Consider the following 22,100-nt stretch of genomic DNA (forward strand, 5'->3'; position numbering starts at 1 on the left):
CTTTGAAAACAACACAGCTTCACTTTCATTCACATTGTGAAACCCCTTATTATACTTGATTTGTTATCTAATTCTCTGGCAGGCCAGCTACGTGCTTTTTTTACACAATGCACACCCCAATAGTGCTGAGTGCTTAAAAGGGACATCTTGTGAGGAGGGTGGGAGGAACTTTAGCCATACATGGTGGGGCGGGGTGTGTTAAAGTGGGTGTGTGAGAGTTTAAAGCTCCATGCAGTACATTCTTGGACAGTCATATTTAGTAGTCTGAGCAAGTAGTAGTACAGAAAAGTTCTTTAAAGTTCTTGACAGGATAAGAAGCAGACTACACCAGTGACCCTTACACAGAGAAAGTAAGATTTTTGTTTTCCTTCACTGGTTTTGTTCATGCCTGGATAAGAAATGTAAATAACAATTTCCTTTCCCACAAAAGAGAGGGGAAACCTTTTAACCTTACTAGTTTACATAGCGTTTCCCTTGAGAAACTTTGTTACAAGAAACAAGAAGATTTAATATTTTTTCCGATTAAGAAAATGTGGAAATGCTCCAAGACAAACTCGGCCTTCTGATGGATTACTTTATGGTCCGGACTATAAGGCTCACCTAAAAACCCCAAATTGGGCAGACATTTAATAATGCAAATTATAACCCTGTGTGCCTTGTGTACCACAAAATACTGATATGCGTTACTACACAAAGTTTTACAATATACTACCGTTTTCATGCATTGATTGATCTTTTGACGAACATCAGTAACCAAAAATACCAAAACATTGTATGCAACGTGAATCGAACCCAGGTCGTGGCATTGAGAGCGCTGTAACCTGAACACTAGACCGCCTGTGATGCAGATGACATATGAAAAAGCATTATGTTTTGTCTCATTATCACAGTCTTGTTTTTTTTTTACTCACAAAAACAGAAAACAAAGACAGAAAGTTGTCCTGAAAGATGTAAATAAATGCAAACACCAAAAAAGGTTGTTTCCCTCATAGTACTTTTTGCATTAATGTATATCTTTCAGGACGGCTTTTTGTTTTATCCATTCTCTAACATTCCTTTCTGGCACTGTGAGTAAAAATAGTTTGATAATGAGACAAATCAAATGCCTTTTCATACGTCATCTGTATGACTTGTGGTCGTAAGTGTGTGAAATGCGCAACAATAACACACTGTAATTCTACTAGTTTTAATTTCATGCGCCTTATCGTTCAGCGTGCCTCATAAATGGAAACTATATAACAAAATAATTAAACTTAAATAATAAAATAATACTTAAAATTCTGTACGCCTTATAGTGCCGATAGTACAGTAGTTCACCTTCGCTTGTAGTTGACTAACAAGAATTCTTCATGTGGGGCACAAATCAGATGGTGTTGGTTTATTATGCCCTGTCACATGATTAGAGTTAAGTTGCATCTTCGGCCCAGCAGAAGTTTTGTCCGGTGGCCAGTGGAATTCACATGACCTCTTTCTCCTCCAAATATCCATAACCAGGCATTTTAGGCAATTATATTTAGTAAGGCCTGTTAGTTCAGTGAGCAAAAACAAAATATTAGCTTACATACAAGCCCTGAGTGTAAATGGCACCGTTTGAGGACAACAAAACAGAACCCGATTTTGAGGGGCTTATCTCAGGGGCCAGTTGGCATTCCAGTTGCGGTGCCATGCCAATACAAACTGAGAATAAGAGACAAAGTTGGCACATGCAGGACTGGAACAAGTGAATTGTATTACAGGGATGTGCAGAGAAAAATGGTCAAAAATCCTTTCAAGCTGAATAATCACATTTTAGGCTTCATGAGTCACTGTAAATGGTTTAGAGTTGTTATTAGAAGGTATATGCAATAATATGTTAGGAAAGCAATTTGGTGAATTCAGCAATACATGCAACTCCACCAAATTACTCAAAATGCAAGTGAAACCGGATAGCTCGTCCAATGCCTTTAGTAATAGGCTTGAGGGTTATACATCTGGTTTTTTTTGATAACATCATCCAATTAAACATAATTCAAAGGTTTATCACAAATCTGAAGAGCTCCTAGATTAGGTTCTCTTCCACTGGTAGATAATTTTAGTCATTTCTACTGTTATTTTGAAGAGGGTGGGTGAATAGTGCAAGGAAATGGGTGTGCTGAACGGATTGTTCATTTGTAGAGATCCGCGAATGGATACGAAGGGAGATTTGTATGAAGGTGTGGTGGTACCAACTGTGATGTAAGGCTCAGAGGCGTGAGGTTTGAGAATAAATGAGCGTAATAGATTAAATGTCATTTAAATGATGTGTTTGCGTATTATGTGTGAAATGACACTGCTGGTTAGGTCAGGGATTGAGGAAGTAAGGGGAAGAACTGTAGTGGTGAGAGAGCTTGCTGAGAGGGTTGGTGAAAATGTTGTGAGATGGTTGGGACATATGGAAACAATGGATGAAGGCCATTTGACTAAAAGAGTATGTAGTGCAGAAGTGGTGTCAAATAGAATAAGAGGAAGGCCCAAATATGGTTGGATGGATGGGGTGAATTATGCTCTGGATGGGAGGTTGATTAATCGAATGGATGCAAGAGTGTATGTTAGGGATAAAAGTGAATGGTGAAGGATAGTTAAGAATGACTGATATTGGCGCATATCATGCAGAGGGGGTAAAACATGATATGCTTTTGGGCCTCTCTGCTGGTGAAGCGTGGCATGGCCAGGCAACTCACCCTTGTTGTGGTGGGGGCTTAATGTTCTGTGTCAGGTTGGGAAGAGTGAAGGGGAATGAATGTTTGGTGAATGTGAGTGTGTTCTTGACTCTAGCAACCTCCCACAAGCGGGATATGGCTTTAGTATTTAGATAGATAGATAGATGTTATAAAATTGTAATGGGAAAATGTAAGTGATTTAATGGCCTGAAGAGGGATGGACGTACTAAAGGAAATGGTGCCCTGACGACAATAATAATGAAGTATTCTGACCAAACAACCAACCAACCAACCAACCAACCGAGACTTATTATTCTAATTGTTTTTTTTTTCCTAGGGAAATAAGAAAATACAATCTTAAAATGAGCAAAATGATCTTGTATGGCAGATCATTTTGCTCATTTTTATTAGTTTAATACACGTAACTTGCTTTTTTAGAAAAATAAGGTAATATAAATACAGTAATAAAACTATTGGGCCTTTTTCTAACATGACTATTTTTAGGCAAGGCAGGACACTTCACCCAATGTAATGTAACACATCTAAATATATTATTACGTACCTGTCAACCTCAGCCAATTGCAATTTCCCTTCTTAATCGATAATAAGCCTTACCAACACAACGCAGCCCCTATCTACTCACCACAATACTGACTATCTAGAATACAGTGACAATATGATATTAGCAATCTACAATGACGTCCTCTGCTACCAGTGACTGAAACAATAGGTCTTAGAGCCAAATGGGCAAGACAAGATCAGTCTAAAAAATATAAGAATTGTTGTGATAGATTTTCGGGATATTTTTTTTCGGTACATGAAGTGTTATTTGCAGTACACATTTTTAAATGATAAAAAAACAAAAGGTATGCAAAAATAACCACTACCTCATATACTATATGAGTATCTATATGGCAAATAGAATCCCTTTGCTAAAAAAAAAATTGGTATTCCCAAAAAAGTGAAAAACAGATTTTCAAAAGTGATTTGTGGATACGATCTAGCCTTGAAGGTGCAATAATAACAACAGAATTTGATGTTTGTATCAGCACAACATTCAGTGGAAGACAATTTAATTTCTTCCTACACTAACTGTCCATGTCATTGGTGAGCAAAAAATAATTAATCCAGGTTTACTTGACCTGAGTAAGTATGGTGAAAACAGCCAGACACACCCAAATTAATCAGTTTAAACAATTGCGAAAGACTGAAAACAAAGGCATGGTGTAAAATTAGTGGCACATTGCAAAGAGCTGCTTTGACATCTGTGCTACTCTGGAGATTACTTTACAGCAGAGCATTTGTGTTGCAGATGCCCAGTGACGTTTTAGTGACAGAAAGTCAGTCTAAACTTTTCAGTTTGTTGGTCAAACGTGCCTCTGTGATAAGGCACCAAACACTGCAATGGATTTCAGCCGCTCATGAAAATGGAATATGAAAGTAGAATTTGGCCAACACGGCGCACCCGGTTCAATGGGTCTGCTTAGAGCGGTCTAAGCGTGGAGCCAGCAACGCGGATCGTGCTGGATGATGTGAAGGAGGGATGCTGATGCACGACATAGAGCAACCAAAAGTTAAAAAAGACTGTATAAAGATTTACACCTTTCATATTTTTTAATCCCTGCGACCCTACTGAGGATAGGCAATGCAGATAATGGATGGATGGATGGATATTTTGATCTCTGCAGAGGTTAAATTATCCAACAATTTTCCGTCACTGACAATTTTTTTTAAGTGTGGAGGGGAAAATTTTAATGCTGTCTGTAATTTTGATAGGTTGAAAATTAGACTATGAACCACACCAACAGTACTTCCTTAAGCCGGTGGCAGTTAGAGAGAGAGGCATATAGACAAAGAAGAAAAATGACAGGTGGATAGTGAAAAAGAAAAAGTCAGTGAGAGAGAAGCCTGACAGGAACGTAATGATTGACATTTTAGGCCCAACCCAGGCCGAAAATCGCATCGAGCTTGGCTTTAACATTTTACTTCTGCTGAAGGCCATAATGTGAAATGCACTGCCATCCACTTTGTCGACCAATAGCCAACAGGAATCTTTGAGATGTAACATGCAGTCATACGTACAAACACTGCAAAGTTTACATTATTGGGCACGCGAAATCATTTTTGTTGATGTTGTAACGAGGGGTTGAGAAAATATCTTATTCCACGTCTTAATATGAAAATATTGTAAGCTGCCTTAACCCATAGTCTATTTGTTTGGCTTGGCATGCACATTTTTTGAATTGTTAAGCTTTTAGAAAGTTAGTTTTACCAGTGTTATAAAGAAATTTTGTTTCCAGCCAAAAACACCTGACACGCGAGTAATGCGGCAAGATCATAGCAACTCTTATTTTAAATGGATGTTGAATAGAGGTAAGACTTGGCCGAAAAATAATAAAGCCCGACCCAGGCCAAGACCGAACCTGAATTTGAAATCTCATATTTTATTTGTGAGGACTCGGGAGGAGGGGGAAAGGATTCTTGTAACAGATAGCAACGACATCTAAGTTAAACAAGACCGTGTTTACATTTACACCTTTTATATATCTCCGCCTACAGAATTTGCTTTGACCGACAATTTTCCATCATTGACAATTTTTTTTCAAGAGTTGATGGGAAAATGTCGAGGCTGTCCGTCAATTTGACTTACCTCTTATGTTAAATTGCAAAACTATAAACAATTTAATTACCCTATTATCTGCAACACAAAAGGGAGGATATTTAGGTCAAATGATGTTTGGATTTGGAAACAACCCATTTACAAAAATATCATTTGACCAAGAGTTGAACTCTGGAAGTCACGGATAAAAATGTCAGATTACACAGAAACACACAAGGAAGTAGAGGGCAACCGCTTTAATGAGAGGCCGTTTGAGAAGTAAATCATACTGGCTCTAACATATAACATCGTACTCACACACATAGCAGCTATACTGTCATTCAGACACAGTCGTACCCATGCACAAACACTATACTCTCTCATAGTTACTACTATACTCTCATCCAAACAGTACTATACTCTCTCACACATAATACAATACTTTCATACACATACTACTTTCTCACACAAACTACTATTCTCACATACACACGCCATTATAATCTGTCACACATACCACATTACGCTCTCTCTCACACACTACTGTACCATTTCACACATATTACTATACTCTCATAAACACACCAGTATCCTTTCACACACATAATACTATACTCTCTTACAAATAAATTATTCTCTAGCACACATACTACTATACTAAGAGCAACTCCAGTTTGACGTTGAACTGCACAACACATAAAAAACAGATCATCTGCAATTCTGTGGTCACCAAAAGTGCTCAAAGTAAATCAACAATGATAGGTGAAGTCAGCATTATACTACGTGTGGTAAAAAAACAACAACATATCGTACTAGCAATTTCACTAATGTAGGAAAAAAGAATAGTAGTGTGTGTGTGGCAGTATAGTATTGTGTGTGTGAGGGTATAATAATGAATGTGAGGGTCGGTCGTGGTATCTGTGTGAGAGTATAGTAGTACATGGGTAAAGACATAGTAGTGTGTTTATGAGTAGTTTGTGTAAAATAATACAGTAGGGTGTGTTAAAGTGTATAATAGTACGTCTGAGAGAGTATGGTAGTATTTAAGCATGGGTATGACGATGTCTGTATGAGAGTATAGTTGTGCACCTGTGAGAGTATGATATTACATGTGAGAGCAAGTATGCACAAGGCACAAAATCCTTATACTCTGCTCTTCTTTGCTCTTTGAACTGACTGTGTAATTTCACCATCACTGACTTTCCTCGGAACTCACATGAGGTTATTGATGCACATGCTAATATTTAACAAGTAACGGTACATTAACTTGCATTGTGAAATAATGGCTCATTGTTATATGTATGTCAGGTATTTTGAAACAAAATGTGATTTCCCTCCATTCGTAGCAGATAGTAAAAAAAATAGCACTCAATATTTTGCAATACAGTAATTTTTTTACACACTACTTCAAAGTTTAAAGGTATATTCTGCAGTGAGGTGAGGTAAGGTTCATGTCTGGTGACAGTCAGATTCACAATGAATGAACCTACTGAAATTTTCGCACTATTGGGCGCACCGTATTTTAATATTTTTAGTCTTTAGGCTTAATATTTTCATATAAGAGGCACACTGGACTACTAAAGCGCTTGGAATTTAAACTACAGAAAGCGCTACTGTATTTATTCCTGCATAACCGTGATTGATCATTCAAATGTTGCTTATCTATCTATCTATCTATCTATCTATCTATCTATCTATCTATCTATCTATCTATCTATCTATCTATCTATCTATCTATCTACCTTGGTCATATCCCTCAAGAGGGGTGACCGACAGCAAGACAAACACATACAATAACAAGAAAATAAAATGTAAAAAATAGCAAAAAAACACACACAAACATTGTTGGACCATGGCCAACTCAATTGCCCAAACACCCAAACAAGTTAGGCACCTCGGCACCTAAGTTGGTCATGCTTTCGTCCCTCCAGATGAAATGGGACACCAGAAAGCGGCCATGTCACTCGGGTCAGGGTGACACAACACACTCTTTTGTTCAACAGCAGGGCCCGACAGCTTTTACTGGTTTACCCCTGCCGCATCATACGGGTGCCCAGCCCATCCTTAAGAACGCATCCACAATCCCACTATCCTTTCACAACACCTCTCCACTCCTTTCTATCACCAACAAGAGCTCTAGCTTTCATTATATTTAGACCTCTCTCCTGCAGTGCACTCATAACACCATCCATCCACGTCAATCGCAGCCTTCCTCTTGGTCTCCTTCCATTGACTTCTGCTCTGTAGATCCTCTTCAACATTCGCTCCTCATCCATCCTCTCCATGTGTCCAAACCAACCGAGTACTCTCTTATCAACACGCTTGCTCAGTTCCACGACTACTCTAGTTCTGTCTCTCACAATTTCATTTCTCAATCTTTCCAATCTTGTCACTACTAACATAGTCCTCAAACACTTCATCTCAAAAACATTCAATTTCCTTCTTAAATCTCTGTTCAGGCTCCAAGTCTCTGCACCATACAACACAGTCGGCACAATCACACTCTCATTCAGTCCCCTCTTAACATCCATACTCATACTCTTGTTGTTCATCACTCTCCTCAGAGCACCAAAAACCTTGCTTCCTTGATTAAATGTTGCTTACCAAAACCTCAAAATAGAACCGAACCCTGATCACATTGGTGAAAGCGCCAAAAGGATACAAATAAATGAAAAGAGAGCCTCATCATCAGGTACACCATCTGTCAAGACATTTTTCTGCTTTCTCCATTTTCTAACATTTGTTTCTGACACCGTGGGTAAAAGTAGTGAGATAATGAGATAAAATCGAATGCCTTTCCATATGTCATCTATTTCACTGGTGGTCTAGTCGTTAGGTATGTGGGCCCTCACTGCCACAGCCTAGGGTTCCATTTCTGTTTCTTACGATGTTTCGCGATTTGGTCAGCAATTTTTTATTAACTTATCAATCATTGCACGAAAACAATAGTATACAGTTAAAGCTCGTGTAGTGAAGCATACTGTATTTCTTCTCATTCTTACCCACCATATTTTGTGGTATAGAAGGCGCACTCTCATATTTATGGCCAATATAAGGATTTTATGTGCGCCTGATGGTCGGTAAAATATGGTACATATTATTGATCATTTGATTGGCAGAGCAAGAAAGCAATACATAAACTGGAGCAGAAAAAAAAATATTTCACAGTCTTAACTTAAAAATGAAGTATTTTTGATGCTTTTGAATAAAAGCATCAATAGTAGGTACTCCAGCATTTTGGATAAAAGCCCATGCAGCGAGAAGAGAATTATGGTAAAGACTTGAGTTGTTGTTAGCTTAATGCTAACACTAATTCTATTGTTGGTTGAGGTGAGCACCAAATGAGAATCATTGGTCTCATTATTGCCCTCTGCCATGAGGCAAGAGAATTGTGTGCCTCACTCTACATCTGCAGACACCCAGCACAGTAATATGTTACATACTATATATTGATAATACAGCTAATGTGGAAATTTGGCGATTTTGGAAAACAAACTCCTGAAATGATAAAGGTAAATGAGAAAAAAACTTTAGCACGGAATAATTAAAAATATTTAATGCAGAACTCTCCAACATTTTGTCTGCATGCATAAGTAAGCTCACCCTTAAAAACACCTGAGTAGCCCACGGACAGGTTTTGAAAATAGCTCACCAGTTATATTGATTTTATAACTGACATTATGTTGTTACAGTTGACTTAACTTCTAATTGAAAAATTACAACCAGGTAAAACCATAGTAACAACATATGTATGTAATAACATATGTATGTAATAACATATGTTGTTATTTTAGAAATGTACCTCAAAATATTAACATTTGGCGCCAGCTCTCAGCTTCCAAAAAAATGGTGGCCGCTGATTTTAACCTTATATTTCCATGATGAAAGGTGAGGCACAGCCTTCCCTGCATCCCCTGACTGTGCGTAACTGAAATGCTTCTTCCTAAAACAGAACACATTTTTGAACTACTGTCTGTAATAAACCGAAAATTGTAATGTGAGTAAAACTATATAAAGCTTGATTTCCCAACTGGAGGACTACAGATTACACATAGAAGTAAGCGCTTTTCTTTTGAAGTACAATTTAAGTTGTAAACCTTTCAACATACTTGTTGTAAACAATGTGACATTTTATTGTACAATTTATAGCTTTTCATGTGGAATATCTAGAATAGGTGTGTGGTTTACTGAAAATTCAATTGTAGTAAAAAGTAGAATAATGATGGCATAAACCCAGCTAGTAAATAGTTTACATAAAGTTTTTACATAAATCATTTCCCCGCGTGTATTTTCTGGTCATTACACTCTCGGGGATTTTACAATAGTCAACAGACATTACTGGTGCTTTTCTGTTTTTGATCTTTGTGATGAATTGCTGCAAAGAGTGGCCATCATCAATATCGTGACGAAATTAAATTAAAACGTGAGAAATCATTAAAAAAAAAATACAAGTGCATACCGTTTTGTTTTGAGAATTTGAGCTCGTCATAATTTCTAACCTTGACTTAATGCTAGGAATAAAAAGGAAAGACCAACTTATCTATTACGAGTGGGCAATAAATGTGTGATTTTCAATGGTTTGTTTAGTGTTTTTCCACAAAGAAGATACAGTATGTATAAATGTCTAAACCAGTGGTGTCCAAACTATAGCATGGGAACTATTTGTAGCCCAGCAGCCATTTTTTTTAACCGGCCCCTAAAGTATACATAAAGGAGCTGGAGTTTGCATGTTATCCCTGTCCCTGCGTGGGTTTCCTTCAGGCAGACCGATTTCTTTCCACATTCCAAAAACATGCTACTCAGGTTAATTGGCCGATCTAAATCGGCCCTAGTTGAAAAGGAGCGAGTCTCTGTGTCCCCTGAGACTGACTGGCAACCGGTTCAGGGTGTCCCCATCCCACTGCCCAAAGACGGCTGGGATGGGCTCAAGCACCCCCGCGTCCCTTCTGAGGATAATAGATAATGGATGGATGGATGGATCCATGTTACAGAATTTATTTTTCAAGAAGGAACTAGTAATTGTATAAGAATACATTTTTAAAGTAAGCTTCCCAACCCTGGTTCTGCAGACGTTAGAATTTTATTGTTACGGGATGAGATTATTTTAAGTTGATTAATCATCAGAGTTGTTTTCACTTTGTTTGAAAAGCTTTTTAACCACTTAAAATTCTAATCAATTTGAAATATTATTTTCTTCAAAGGATGCCAGGAGAGAGGTTGACAGTAAGACGCACATCTGATGTGGGGCGCTTTCCTGGTGCAGCTCCGCCCACCAGGGTGGAGTTGTCCATTCACAAGGAGGGGGACCCAAAAACAGAAGACAGCGCTTGCCGTCGCTGGTTTCGGAAAATGTGCCCGTGCTGCTGTAAATGTCAGAAAAGAAACACCTATGATGTCACAGATAAGGTGGAACTGGTACACCCGCCCACTCCCACTCCAGAGCTTGATGGGGCCAAGCTGGAAAATGGAGATGCAAAGGAAATGGAAGGTGATGTCCATGATGTCTCGGAGTCATTGAGGCTATGGAATGGCCATTGTGCAGCTGTACATTTCATTCTTTTTCCAATCTTCTTTGGCAGTCATGAGGCTGTCTGTTTGTTCTACGGATCTGCTGAGTTCCAAAACGGGAAAAAACAGACAGGAGCACCACACTGATCTGTACCTCACAGACGATCTGATCGTCCGCAGAGGACAGACATTCCAAATTGAACTCGAGTTTAACAGACCCTTTTGTGCTGACACTGACAAGTTGCACCTGGATATGAAAACAGGTATGAGTCCTTGATGTGAATCTTCACACCTACTCTGGGACATGGGTTATGCAGAAAGGAAAAAATAGAAAATATGTGACAGCCAAGTTCTGCTTTTTACATTTTCTCTGGAGCCTCGCTGACTACAGCTGGGTTTTTTTCAACTCTTTTTTCCAGCATAATGTGCAATCAAATATCAATTAGAACCCATTTTTAAAGATTAAAGTAGAGTTGAATGTATCGTTCAAAAAGTGAAAGTCGCTTTTAAAAAGAATCCAGCCAGCTGAACATTTTGGATAAAATCAGTAGCATTGCCATGGAAGTTCTTCAGATATGCTAGAGACAAACCCCAAATTTTCTGATCAGTAGTGAGACTTGTTACTCATTGTGCCACTAGGCCTGCACAACACACTGAAAATTTAAACATTTCTTTCTAGTTTGCGGCTATTAACTTGTAGGTGAAGATAGGACATCATTAATGTGCTGTTTATTAATGGAATATTGTTAAACTTGAGCAAAGTATATGTGCTGGACATATATTTGTCCTTGGGTTCACTTTAAATTGTTACGTAACGGAGGGGGAAACAGGAAATAATGACCCATTCGCGTAGACGTACTCACAATTTATTGGGGGAAGAGGAGGAGGGCGTACAATCGATTCGGGAATCGATAGTCGCAGGAGTGGAATAGAATTCCACACAAAAGAAAAGAATGTCCAAAAACAAACGGATCAGACCAAAAACAAATCTGGATCAAATACGGGCAGATTCACAGAACTAGGCATTTAACAGGATTCAACATAAGTCTCACATAAGTCTCACATAAGTCTCACAGACGTTTCACAGAAGTTTAACAAATATAACAAACGCTCCAGCAAAGCACAGTTCAAGGGAACGCGTTTAAGTACTCTAGGAAGCAATCAGTCAAATGCGTCTCAGCCGGTGTTCACGGGCAGGGCCAACTGGGCGCCGAGGCAACCGCGCCAGAATCCGGCGCCACCCGGCTGGGACCAACTGGGCGCCACGGCAACCGCGCTAGACGTGACATAAATAAGCAGCAATACATCACATTTGGATAACAGTTCAGTGGTAATGCTGTTTTTGGGACAGAGCATGGAAATTAATATTCATATTACCAAAATGATTTAAAGCTGGCCAGGAGTGAAACCTAGAATTCTCTAATCGGCAGTCATAGCACTATAATTCAGTGGCAATTAGGTTTTGAGAACACAGTATCAAGATTACACGTGTTTCTGCTTTTAAAAAAACTGTTATCGGGAGGGTCTGATGTTAAACGAAGCTGCAGGTCAATTTTGCTGAAAAGAAGGTCCCAAGAGAGTATAAAAACCTTAATTAACTTTGCAGCATTCGAGTAGTCAGGGAAACCCAGCAACCTTGTGTGAACATTTGGAGGCAGCAGCTCGGATAGTATTGCCACTAATAATATTTCAAGCTAGCTAGGAGAGTTGAGCCAATTATCTCGTGATCCGCAGTCACTCACATTATCCAATAGTTTTGTGAAACACAGTAAATTGGTTCAATTATCTATTCAAGATGGCAGCACGGCGGCGCAGTGGTTAGCGCTTGTGCGACACAGTTCATGTCATGGGAACCTTCTGTGTGGGTTCAAATCCAGCTCCAGACTTCCTGTGCGGAGTTTTCATGTTCTCCCCGTGCTTGCGTGGGTTTCCTCCGGGCACTCCGGTTTCCTCCCACATTCCAAAAACATGCATTTCAGGTGAATTGGCCAGTCCAAATTGTCCCTAGGTGTGAATGAGCGAGTGAGTTGTCTGTCCCCGTGTGCCCTGCGATTGGCTGGCAACCGGTTCACGGTGTCCCCTGCCCAGTGCCCGGAGATGGCTGCCCCCCGCGACCCTAATGAGGATAAGTGGTACGGCTAATGAGATGAGATGAGATCTATTCAAGATCATAAAAGATAGCAAAACAAACTGGGGAAATCACAGCTAAATTTGCCATGACCTAAAGTCAAACCAAGGTTACTGTGACCACAACACAGAGTACTAACCATATTATACGATATATCAAAAAATGTTGTCCTTCTCCCGCTGTAGGCTCGGCATCAAGGTGCAAATACAACATAATCCGTGTGGTTCTCATTCATGGGCAACTGTTGTATATATATTTGTGAATAGGTTCGCCTTAAATAAGAGGCATGTCATCAAATTTTGATTGCAGATTAAACTTGTCTCTGTTTTGGGAAGACTGCCATTCGGAGAGTTACAACCTTTCAAAGTTCTACAAAATTGAAAGCCAATAGTTAAGTCTCATCGGTGTTAACCTATTTTTAGATTATCTCTGTGGCTCTCTTTGAGGGTTACTCTGTGCCCAAGGCCACCACATTGGCCATGGCTAACGTTTCCGTTCACAAAGAAGAACATTGGTGAGGTCGGAGTTCACCAATGTTGGATGAAACGGCTTTTGCTCATACGAGCCCCTGGAGCTATGATGTCAGTGGATAAGAAAGGATATTTTTCACCTCTCCTCTATGCCGTGCAATGGAGCAAACAAATGGGTAGAGATGAGATCACTTATTTTTTTAATTTATAAAGATAATCCTGCACAAAACGTGTTTTCCCATTGAATAATTCAATACCCCATTGACTAAAGACCTCGCATATTCTGGATTCCATCCAATGCCTTAAATGTTTCCAGAACTAAGGATAGCAGACACCTTCCTTTGGTATTTTCACTCTGTATACTCCAGTGATCTACCACACGCTCTGAAGTAATGTCCATTGCATCGCGACAGAAAAATGAGGAAGTTAACACCCGTCACGATTGTGTCATTGAGAACAAATCGTCATTTGCGCAACTTTCAATGCCTCAGCTGATAAGAAATTAATCTGTCTTATATGTTATTGCCAACCCGATATCCGGTTAATTAAAAAGGTACTATACATTTAGGTACGCCTCTTATAGCGCAGAATATGGTGGATAAAATTGGAAATGCGTACAGTTCTATAGGTTTGTGTTACAACATGACTAAACAATCAATTATCATTGCTGGCCCGAATCGCAATGCAGTGTATTCAACCAGATTCAAACCCATGTCATGGCAGGGGGGGCAACAAAACCAAATTGATTTTTCTATTCTGCACCAAGAGATGGAGGTGACGGAACTAGTCGACAATCTAACGGACAACAATGGATTCTTGATATATTCTATCCAGCAGACTATCATGGAGCAAATAGCTTAAAGTGTCTACTAAGTCATATCTAACTCGAGTGGTATTTATTTTAATGCCTATAATGATCCAAAGGAAGTTGAAAAATTCCTTTGTTCGTGTGCTATCAAAGTTATCTTTGCTTTCTTGTAATCCATAACGTCCAGAGCAGGAGCATTATTGTTCATAGTTCTTTTTAAATTGCGTGTCAGCTTGAATTTCTCGGGCAAAAATTGTGCGTGTTTATCCTTAATGGAGGGGGTCACCATATATCTTGAAACTGAGAGCTATTTCTTTTGTTACTGATTAGTGCCAAGGGATACCAGTTTGATATGCATTTCTAAAAAAAATTATCATGTTTTTACAATGTTGTTTCTATGTAATTAGCATGTTAAAATAGGCTTAGTTATCAACTAAAACAGCATTGTGTAAGGGAACTGGGTAATTTACATATGTATTTTTTTATTTTAAAAAGATTTTGGACAGGGGTCTCAAATTCTCAGCCCTCAGGCCATTTGCAGCCCGCAAGACAGTAGTTCGTGGCCCCTGCCTTTTATCAAATTAATATTAGTGCAGCCTGCCTAGGTTTGATATGGATACTACTTCCTTGCTCAGTTATGCAGGGCACAATATTCACATGCTAATGATTTGAGATGTGAATGTATGTCTGCCCCAGATACGATTGGCTAGCTACTTCACGGTTAAGCCGATTTGATTAATCATTTTTTGATATCTAATCGCCAAATATTTTACTTAAATTGAAACAGGAACAAGCGGCTAGCAGGGACCGGGGGGAGATCAGTACCGCTATTGAACTGAAGCTGAAAGGATAGTGGATAGACCTTGCAAATAACGGGTGAAATTCTGCCTTTGAGCCAAGTTTATTCATTTGATCTTTCCTCTCACATATTTATTTTGTTGAGTATTTATTATTTGCTGTATTGATTTCTTTCTTTATTACAGATTGATTATTAATTCTTTATCGATATTTAAGATCTTATTTAGTTTGTGTAAAACATTAATAACAGTGGAATAAACGCCTTTATTGGACGTTTCGTAGTGGAAAGGCCGCTCATCATGTCAATGATTTCACATGCTAGCTAAAAATCCAATTTTCTAGTTAATCACAATGACCCATCAGTGGTGAGCTATTTTTAAAACTGGTCAGCAAGCTACTCAGGTGTTCTCAGGAGATTGGTGGGCACCACACTGGTGACCCCTACACTCAAGTTTACTTTTCGCTCATTGCTTTTGCCACTTCATTATTTGGACTTCTTCTGTCATCTCATTTTAGGAAATAAAGATTTAGAATGTTAATTGTCAGAAGTTGTGTTATAATGATACCATGGAAAAGGGGGGTTTTGTAGTAAAGGTTTAAAGACAAATACCAACAACATCGCTACATATCTACTTTCTGAGCTAACATCTTGATTGAACCAATTGTTTCTTCGACACGCGTTTCAATAAACGAAAACTCGAAACTCTAGGCCGTTCTGCTTGGCCTAACATATGTTTTTTCTTATACCATATTTATTTGTGTAAACATGCTTCACCCCAAAAAAACTCAAAATTTTGGCTGGCATTTTACTGAGGTTCGACGATAGTATAACACCATATTTAGCAATGACTGATAAGTCAATAGATATCACTGACCTGATTTCCTCAGCATTGGATGCAACAGGAATTGAACCCAGATCACAGCGGTTCAAGTGGTGAGATGTAACCAATTGTCCACAAGCACTGTGAATAACAAAATGTTGTTGTACACTGAATTGAATGAAGGAAAAGCCATAGTGGGAACTATTTCAGTCTTTCTGAACTAAATTGAGAAAAAGGGCATTGCTGGAAGTAATTCGGTCGGTCCTGAAAATATACATAAATGCATGGCCGAACATGTTCAAAACGTATTTTTTTGCTTTTTTTTTTTATTGTAGGTCCACTCCCACTGGTGGCAAAAAGGACCCATGTCATTATACCACTGGTTGATACCTTGGAAAATAAACAGTGGGGTGCAAAAATTGAAGAACAGAATGACAACAGGGTGAAATTGTCCATCAACTCTACAGCTGACGCCGTGATCGGCCTTTATGGTTTGACTGTTACAACTAGTGCCCTGAACAATGAAACTCCAAATGTTTACACCTCCAACAAGAACATCATCATGATCTTCAACCCCTGGTGCTCAGGTAAGAAGGGGGATGTAAAGAAAAACTTGGAGGAAGTGGACAACAATTGTGTTTATTATGTTTAACACAACGCCATGCAGAAGACAACCTCTTCTTTTCCTTGCTGAGCTGGATTTCCCGTTTCCTAAATTAGCCTCACTCGTCCACATCTGTTGACCTGACCATCTTGCATACTGATAGGAATTCCAGCTCCTTTTAGAAAACAGTCTCTTTTGGCTTGACTCACTAAAACGGCTCTTCAGGTTGTTTTTTGTTTCTTTAATCAATGCATTACACATTACAGAATTTTCTGCACTATATGGCAAAAGAAAAAAAACAATACTACTTTGTTATATATTTTTCATACATAAGGCACATTGGACAATGAGGCACAGGTTTATTTGTGTATAAGCGTTGGGCTCTTCATGCACTTACAGTATATAATAGTGCAACAATTAGTATCGTGGTTTGCAACAGGAACCAAACCCAAATCGTGACAGTGAAAGCGTCAACACTTTACCACTAGACCACAGCTGGTAGCATTTGCTAAGTCAGTTTTTGGGCAGTTTTCACATCTGCGGTAACTTACCTGACTACCAGTAAAAGATCATTTTGATGTCAAAGTCAATGTCATTCTGGCCTGGAAGAATGGAATGTCTTTGAGAGAAAAAAATGCTATCTCAACAAAAGCAAAGGTGCTGTGTCAGCTTTTTTTACCTGATAACCTGTGGAAAGCTGGTGGTCATTTCTAAACTTCTTTCTTGGGTGGACACAGATACAAAACAACAAACACAATATATATATATATATATATATATATATATATATATATATATATATATATATATATATATATATATATATATATATATATATATATATATATATATATATATATATATATATATATATATATATATAGTACTGAATATTTTTAAAAGTCAGCGAAAGAGAAGCCCAGCCTGACCCAAACATAATGATTGCCATTTTTTACCTCAGACTCAGACTAGAGGTTAAGATCGTAAAATTAAGTTTTCTTTGCTAGATTTAGAGACTCTTGTTTCACTCCACCGCTCAGCCTCCTTTCCCTCCCCATCACACCCTCCTTCCCCAATCACACAACTTCCCTTCTTTCTCTTAGTTGTCCCTCATGACTGGAACCCTCTTCCTTCCACTTTTCGCCATAAACATCTTAATTTTATGGTGTTTGGTGCTCTATCTTTGACTTGTTATGTTTCCCGCCCAGATTAGCAACAATACCAGTTGAAATCTTAAAATAAATAAATTATTAGGGGCCACAGGTCCTGGAGAAACATCCACATCTGCCCGAGAACCGGGGGGCCCAGTTTGTGAACAGTTTCCCCATTGAAATTCTGCAGTTTTTAGTAAAAAGAATTCACATTCCTAACGGGTGGAGTCAGTGAGGAGGTGAATAGACCAGCTGGGGCTTTCTCACGAGGGGCCTCTTTCACGGGAAGGGAGGAAGCAGAAAATACCGTGAATCTTTAGCTCAATGTCAATCTGGACTAATTATTATTACTACTGCAATACAACCCAATAATATTAAGTGTAATAATAAGTAAAAGTTGTAGTAGTATTACAGTGTTTTTCAACCAGTGTGCTGGGGAACACTAGTGTGCTGTAAGACCTTTTCTAGTGTGCCGCAGGAAATTGCCCAATATTATCTCTCCAAAAAAGCATGCCATTGATCAGTATCTTATCTTTTTTCAGTGATCAGCCAAGCAACTAACATTCATCCATAGCATTAGGTGGTAGAATATATATATATATATATATATATATATATATATATATATATATATATATATATATATATATATATATATATATATATATATATATATATATATATATATATATATATTCTAGAAATTTTACAAAATATTTATTTTCTAAAAATAAAAATAACAAAATGAATTAGGGTAAAATTATTTTACATAACTATGCTGATATTATCCATTTCACTGTTTTACGGGGTGAACATGACAGTAATCCAAACCTGAAAAAAAGACAAAAACGGAAATAGAAATGCAAGGAACAAAGTAACAGGAGGCGGCAGTAGCTCAGGAGGTAGAGCGCTCATCTTGGGATCAAGGGATCCCAGTTCGAATCCAGGCTTGTCTGTGTTACATGTCAAAGTGTCCTTGGGTAAGACACTGAACCCCTAGTACCTCCAATAAGCAGGTTAGCGTCTTACTTGGCTGCAATACAAGGCCGCTATTGGGAAATGTGAAGCACACTGAAAAGCGCTTTGGGAAGTCATTGACTTGAAAAGCGCTATATAAATGCAGATCATTTCATTTCATTTCAAAATAAGTGCACACTATAATATGAACAAAGTGTTCAAACAAGAAACCAGAAAAAAAACAACCTCCTTGGGGGGAGGTGGTGTACAAGAGTCTAACACATGTTCTTATTTTACTCCCCCCCAAAATGAAATGGTTAGGATGTAATCCAAAATTTTTTGTTTCCACTGGCAGGTATTTTTTTTGTCTCATCTCAATTTTATTTTTGCCATTTTTCTCAGGAAAAAGATAAAAATAACACTAACCTCTGGAAACAAGGGTTAGAAATAGAGTCAAATCTAAAATTACAGCAGAAGTATTCAGAAAAATCAAGTACTGTCTATTTCAGAAACATAATAATTTGACCATTAAATAAAATGAAATTGGTGCCAGGAATTTACTTTTAAATATTTTTGACGGACGGTGTGCCTCAAGATGTTTTAACCAAAAGAATGTGCTTCAACTCCAAAAAGGTTTAGAAACACTGTATTAGTAGTATTAAAAGTTGTGGTGGAAATATTTATCAAATAATAAAAAAAAATATTAAAAGAATAATTGATCATACATATTTGAAATCATCATGGATGTCATGAACCAGAACAGACACTCGGATCCAATAGCATTAGTTTCAGAATAGTTTTTATTTGCAAGAGTGGTAGGAGCTGGCTTGGGACGTCGGCGCTTGTTGGTCGTCAGCCTCTTGGGGCGGAATGGCAGCTCCGTGACGGATAGACGGAAGGTGTAGCTTAGCGGGTAAGTCGATGGCCGGGGCGGGAGAGTAAGTCGCAAAACGTGGAACGGAAACAGGTCAAAAACGGGAGGCGGGCATGAATCAGGCAAGAGAAGTCGTGGGTACCTTGTAGTCTGGAGGAAAAACTCAGGGATATGAAGAGTACACTCGAACGTCCATCTCTGGACGCAGACCGCTTAAGTGGAGAACGTCAGCCAATCAGGAAGTGCGCTCCAGCGCGCCAAACGATTGCCGCAGGTGACTTCACTTAGGCAATCACAAAAATGGAAGTAGGTGTAAGTGTATACAATATACATTTTAAATTGTGGTCTTTTTCAGAGGACACTGTATTCCTGGATGATGAAGAGGAGAGGAAAGAGTATGTCTTGAATGACATCGGAAGGATTTATTATGGAACTGAGAAGCAAATCGGAGCTCGCACGTGGAATTTCGGTCAGGTAAGTCAACACAACATACTGCTCACCCCTTGAATACTTTTCTTTTATATCCAATTTTGCAAAAATTACAGTTGAGCAATCCAGCTATTAAGGGCACTTAAGATCACAAGGGCTTTATGGTTCAGATTATTTATCTTCAACATTACCTGAAGTAGGGTTTGTTGCGTGTTTGTTTGTTTGCTTGTTAGTTTTTGTCAATTGTTTTATTTTGGGGAATTAAGCATTATGCGTTCCTGAAACATCATCATGTATCACAATAAAAACAGTACATTGGCAAAGAAGACAACATAATTTAGTTTAAGGACAGACAAACCGGAAGCACGGGGGTTAGCTCGTTTGCGGCACTGTTCTGAGGTCATGAGATCAAACTTTTGTGTGTGTGTAGTTTGCATGTTCTCCCTGTGCTTGCGTGGGTTTCCTCTGGGCACTCTGGTTTCTTCCCACATTCCAAAAAATAACATGCATGTCAGGTTAATTGGCCATCCCAAATTGTCCCTAGGTGTGTATGATCGAGGGAGTTGTCTGTCTCTGTGTGCCCTGCGACTGGCTAGCAACCAGTCTAGGGTGTCCCCTGCCCACTGCCTGAAGATAGCTGGGATGGGCTAAATCACCCCCGTGACCCAACTGAGGATAAGCGGCACTCATAATGGATAGATGGATGGATGGACAATAAAACCATGCAAAATCCATTTCTTTTTTTTATCGCTTTATTACAATAAATTGCTTTTGCCTATGTAAAGACATGAAGGAGGACAGACTTTTTATCCCTCTGTGTGTTCAAATCATTGTCTGAGTCGCAAGATACTTTAAAGTTTTTACAATAAAACAACATTGATAAAATATCATTGTCATGGCTTGTGAGTACACATCAAGCCTGTAATGGTTTCACAAGTGCCTTTTTAAGATATCTGACAATCGTTCACGTGCCAGAGGGGCAAACACGGTGGGCTATGCCGAAAAGGAAACATAAGTCAGTGAATGATTCCCCAGATCCATGGTTCACACCGGTTCTTTGTACAAATTAAATTCTGCAGACGGTTTAATAAGACTCCAGGCCTACCTCCCAACAATAAATCAGAACGCCACTTAGAACAAATGTAGGGACTGTATAACTACTAAACAAATTGATACAGTGAGACAAAGCAAATATTTACATTACAGTATATGGATAAGCATGAATCCTTTCGTTTAGTCTTTCCCCTTTTCATTTCAAATGTAAAAATCACTTGCAGAATAATACTATTTGAGGATTTTTTTTCTTTTGCAGTTTCATGAGGGAATATTGGAGGCATGTCTATTCATTTTGGAGAAGAGTGGCATGGCCCCATCTGGTCGAGGAGATCCTGTTAATGTGGTCAGGGTCCTATCAGCCATGGTAAGTGATTTTACTCTTGTACCCGGAAAATGGGAATAGAAATTTTGAGTGTTGTCCTAAAATACACAACTATTATGCTGAGCAGAAAAATGTGCAAACATATATAACTTTTTCATGTATGAATTATAAATATTCTTTTTCAGATAAATGCCCAAGATGATTATGGGGTTATATTAGGAAATTGGTCTGGAAATTACTCTGATGGAGTTTCTCCTGCTGCATGGAGCAGCAGTGTCGAGATCTTAAGAAAATACCACTCCTCCAAAGGAATGCCTGTGTCTTATGGGCAATGTTGGGTCTTTTCTGGAGTCACAACATCAGGTGAATGTGTGAACAAATAGAAGGGGAAGTGTGAAGCAGTTTTTCATGTATGATGACAGGATTGGTCTCAGGAGGGCTCTTTGCTTGCAACTCTGCAAGCAAACAAGCCAAAATCTATTGGACATTGCTGTATTTGTGTCCTTTGCACATAAACAAGGAACTACTTGCATTTTCAACAAAGAGTACAAATAAAGTACATTCCAAATGTTCTCATTCCTGCAACCAACATTGTTATTACCGAAAATTTGCCCTGTACAATAACTTAATAACTCTCACACATAACATTACTCCTCTTATCGCCTCCGTACTTTGAATATATTCATTTTCCATTTGTGTATTTTTTACTTGAATGATTTTCCTGACCTTACTTTCAAGTCAAGTTCAGATATGTATACAATCACTGTGTTCTCTATGCCAGATTCGTTTAATTCATCAGACTGTAAACCTCCCCGTCCACGCGTGGGCTGTTGATAACAAGCTGACTTGAGCACTGATAGCCATAACTCATTTACACCCCAAATACTTCACACTGAC

At 38.6% G+C, this 22,100-nt stretch overlaps 1 protein-coding gene across 1 annotated transcript in view; it reads left to right on the top strand.

The window, feature by feature from the left end:
• The first annotated feature begins 264 nt into the window (after window positions 1–264).
• The window catches only part of tgm1l1 (transglutaminase 1 like 1), a 34,063-nt gene continuing 12,227 nt past the window's right edge, over window positions 265–22,100 (top strand). Inside the window, exons 1-7 of the mRNA XM_088348798.1 lie at window positions 265–350; window positions 10,479–10,765; window positions 10,857–11,048; window positions 16,146–16,397; window positions 19,752–19,870; window positions 21,138–21,245; window positions 21,389–21,566. Of these exons, the coding sequence (XP_088204924.1) occupies window positions 10,480–10,765; window positions 10,857–11,048; window positions 16,146–16,397; window positions 19,752–19,870; window positions 21,138–21,245; window positions 21,389–21,566 (1,135 nt within the window). The 5' untranslated portion in view covers window positions 265–350; window position 10,479. The remainder of the gene's footprint in view (window positions 351–10,478; window positions 10,766–10,856; window positions 11,049–16,145; window positions 16,398–19,751; window positions 19,871–21,137; window positions 21,246–21,388; window positions 21,567–22,100) is intronic.

This window comes from Urocampus carinirostris, chromosome 1 (genome assembly GCF_059441175.1).
Source record: "Urocampus carinirostris isolate Australia breed hairy pipefish chromosome 1, RoL_Ucar_1.0, whole genome shotgun sequence".
Classification (NCBI taxonomy): domain Eukaryota; kingdom Metazoa; phylum Chordata; class Actinopteri; order Syngnathiformes; family Syngnathidae; genus Urocampus; species Urocampus carinirostris.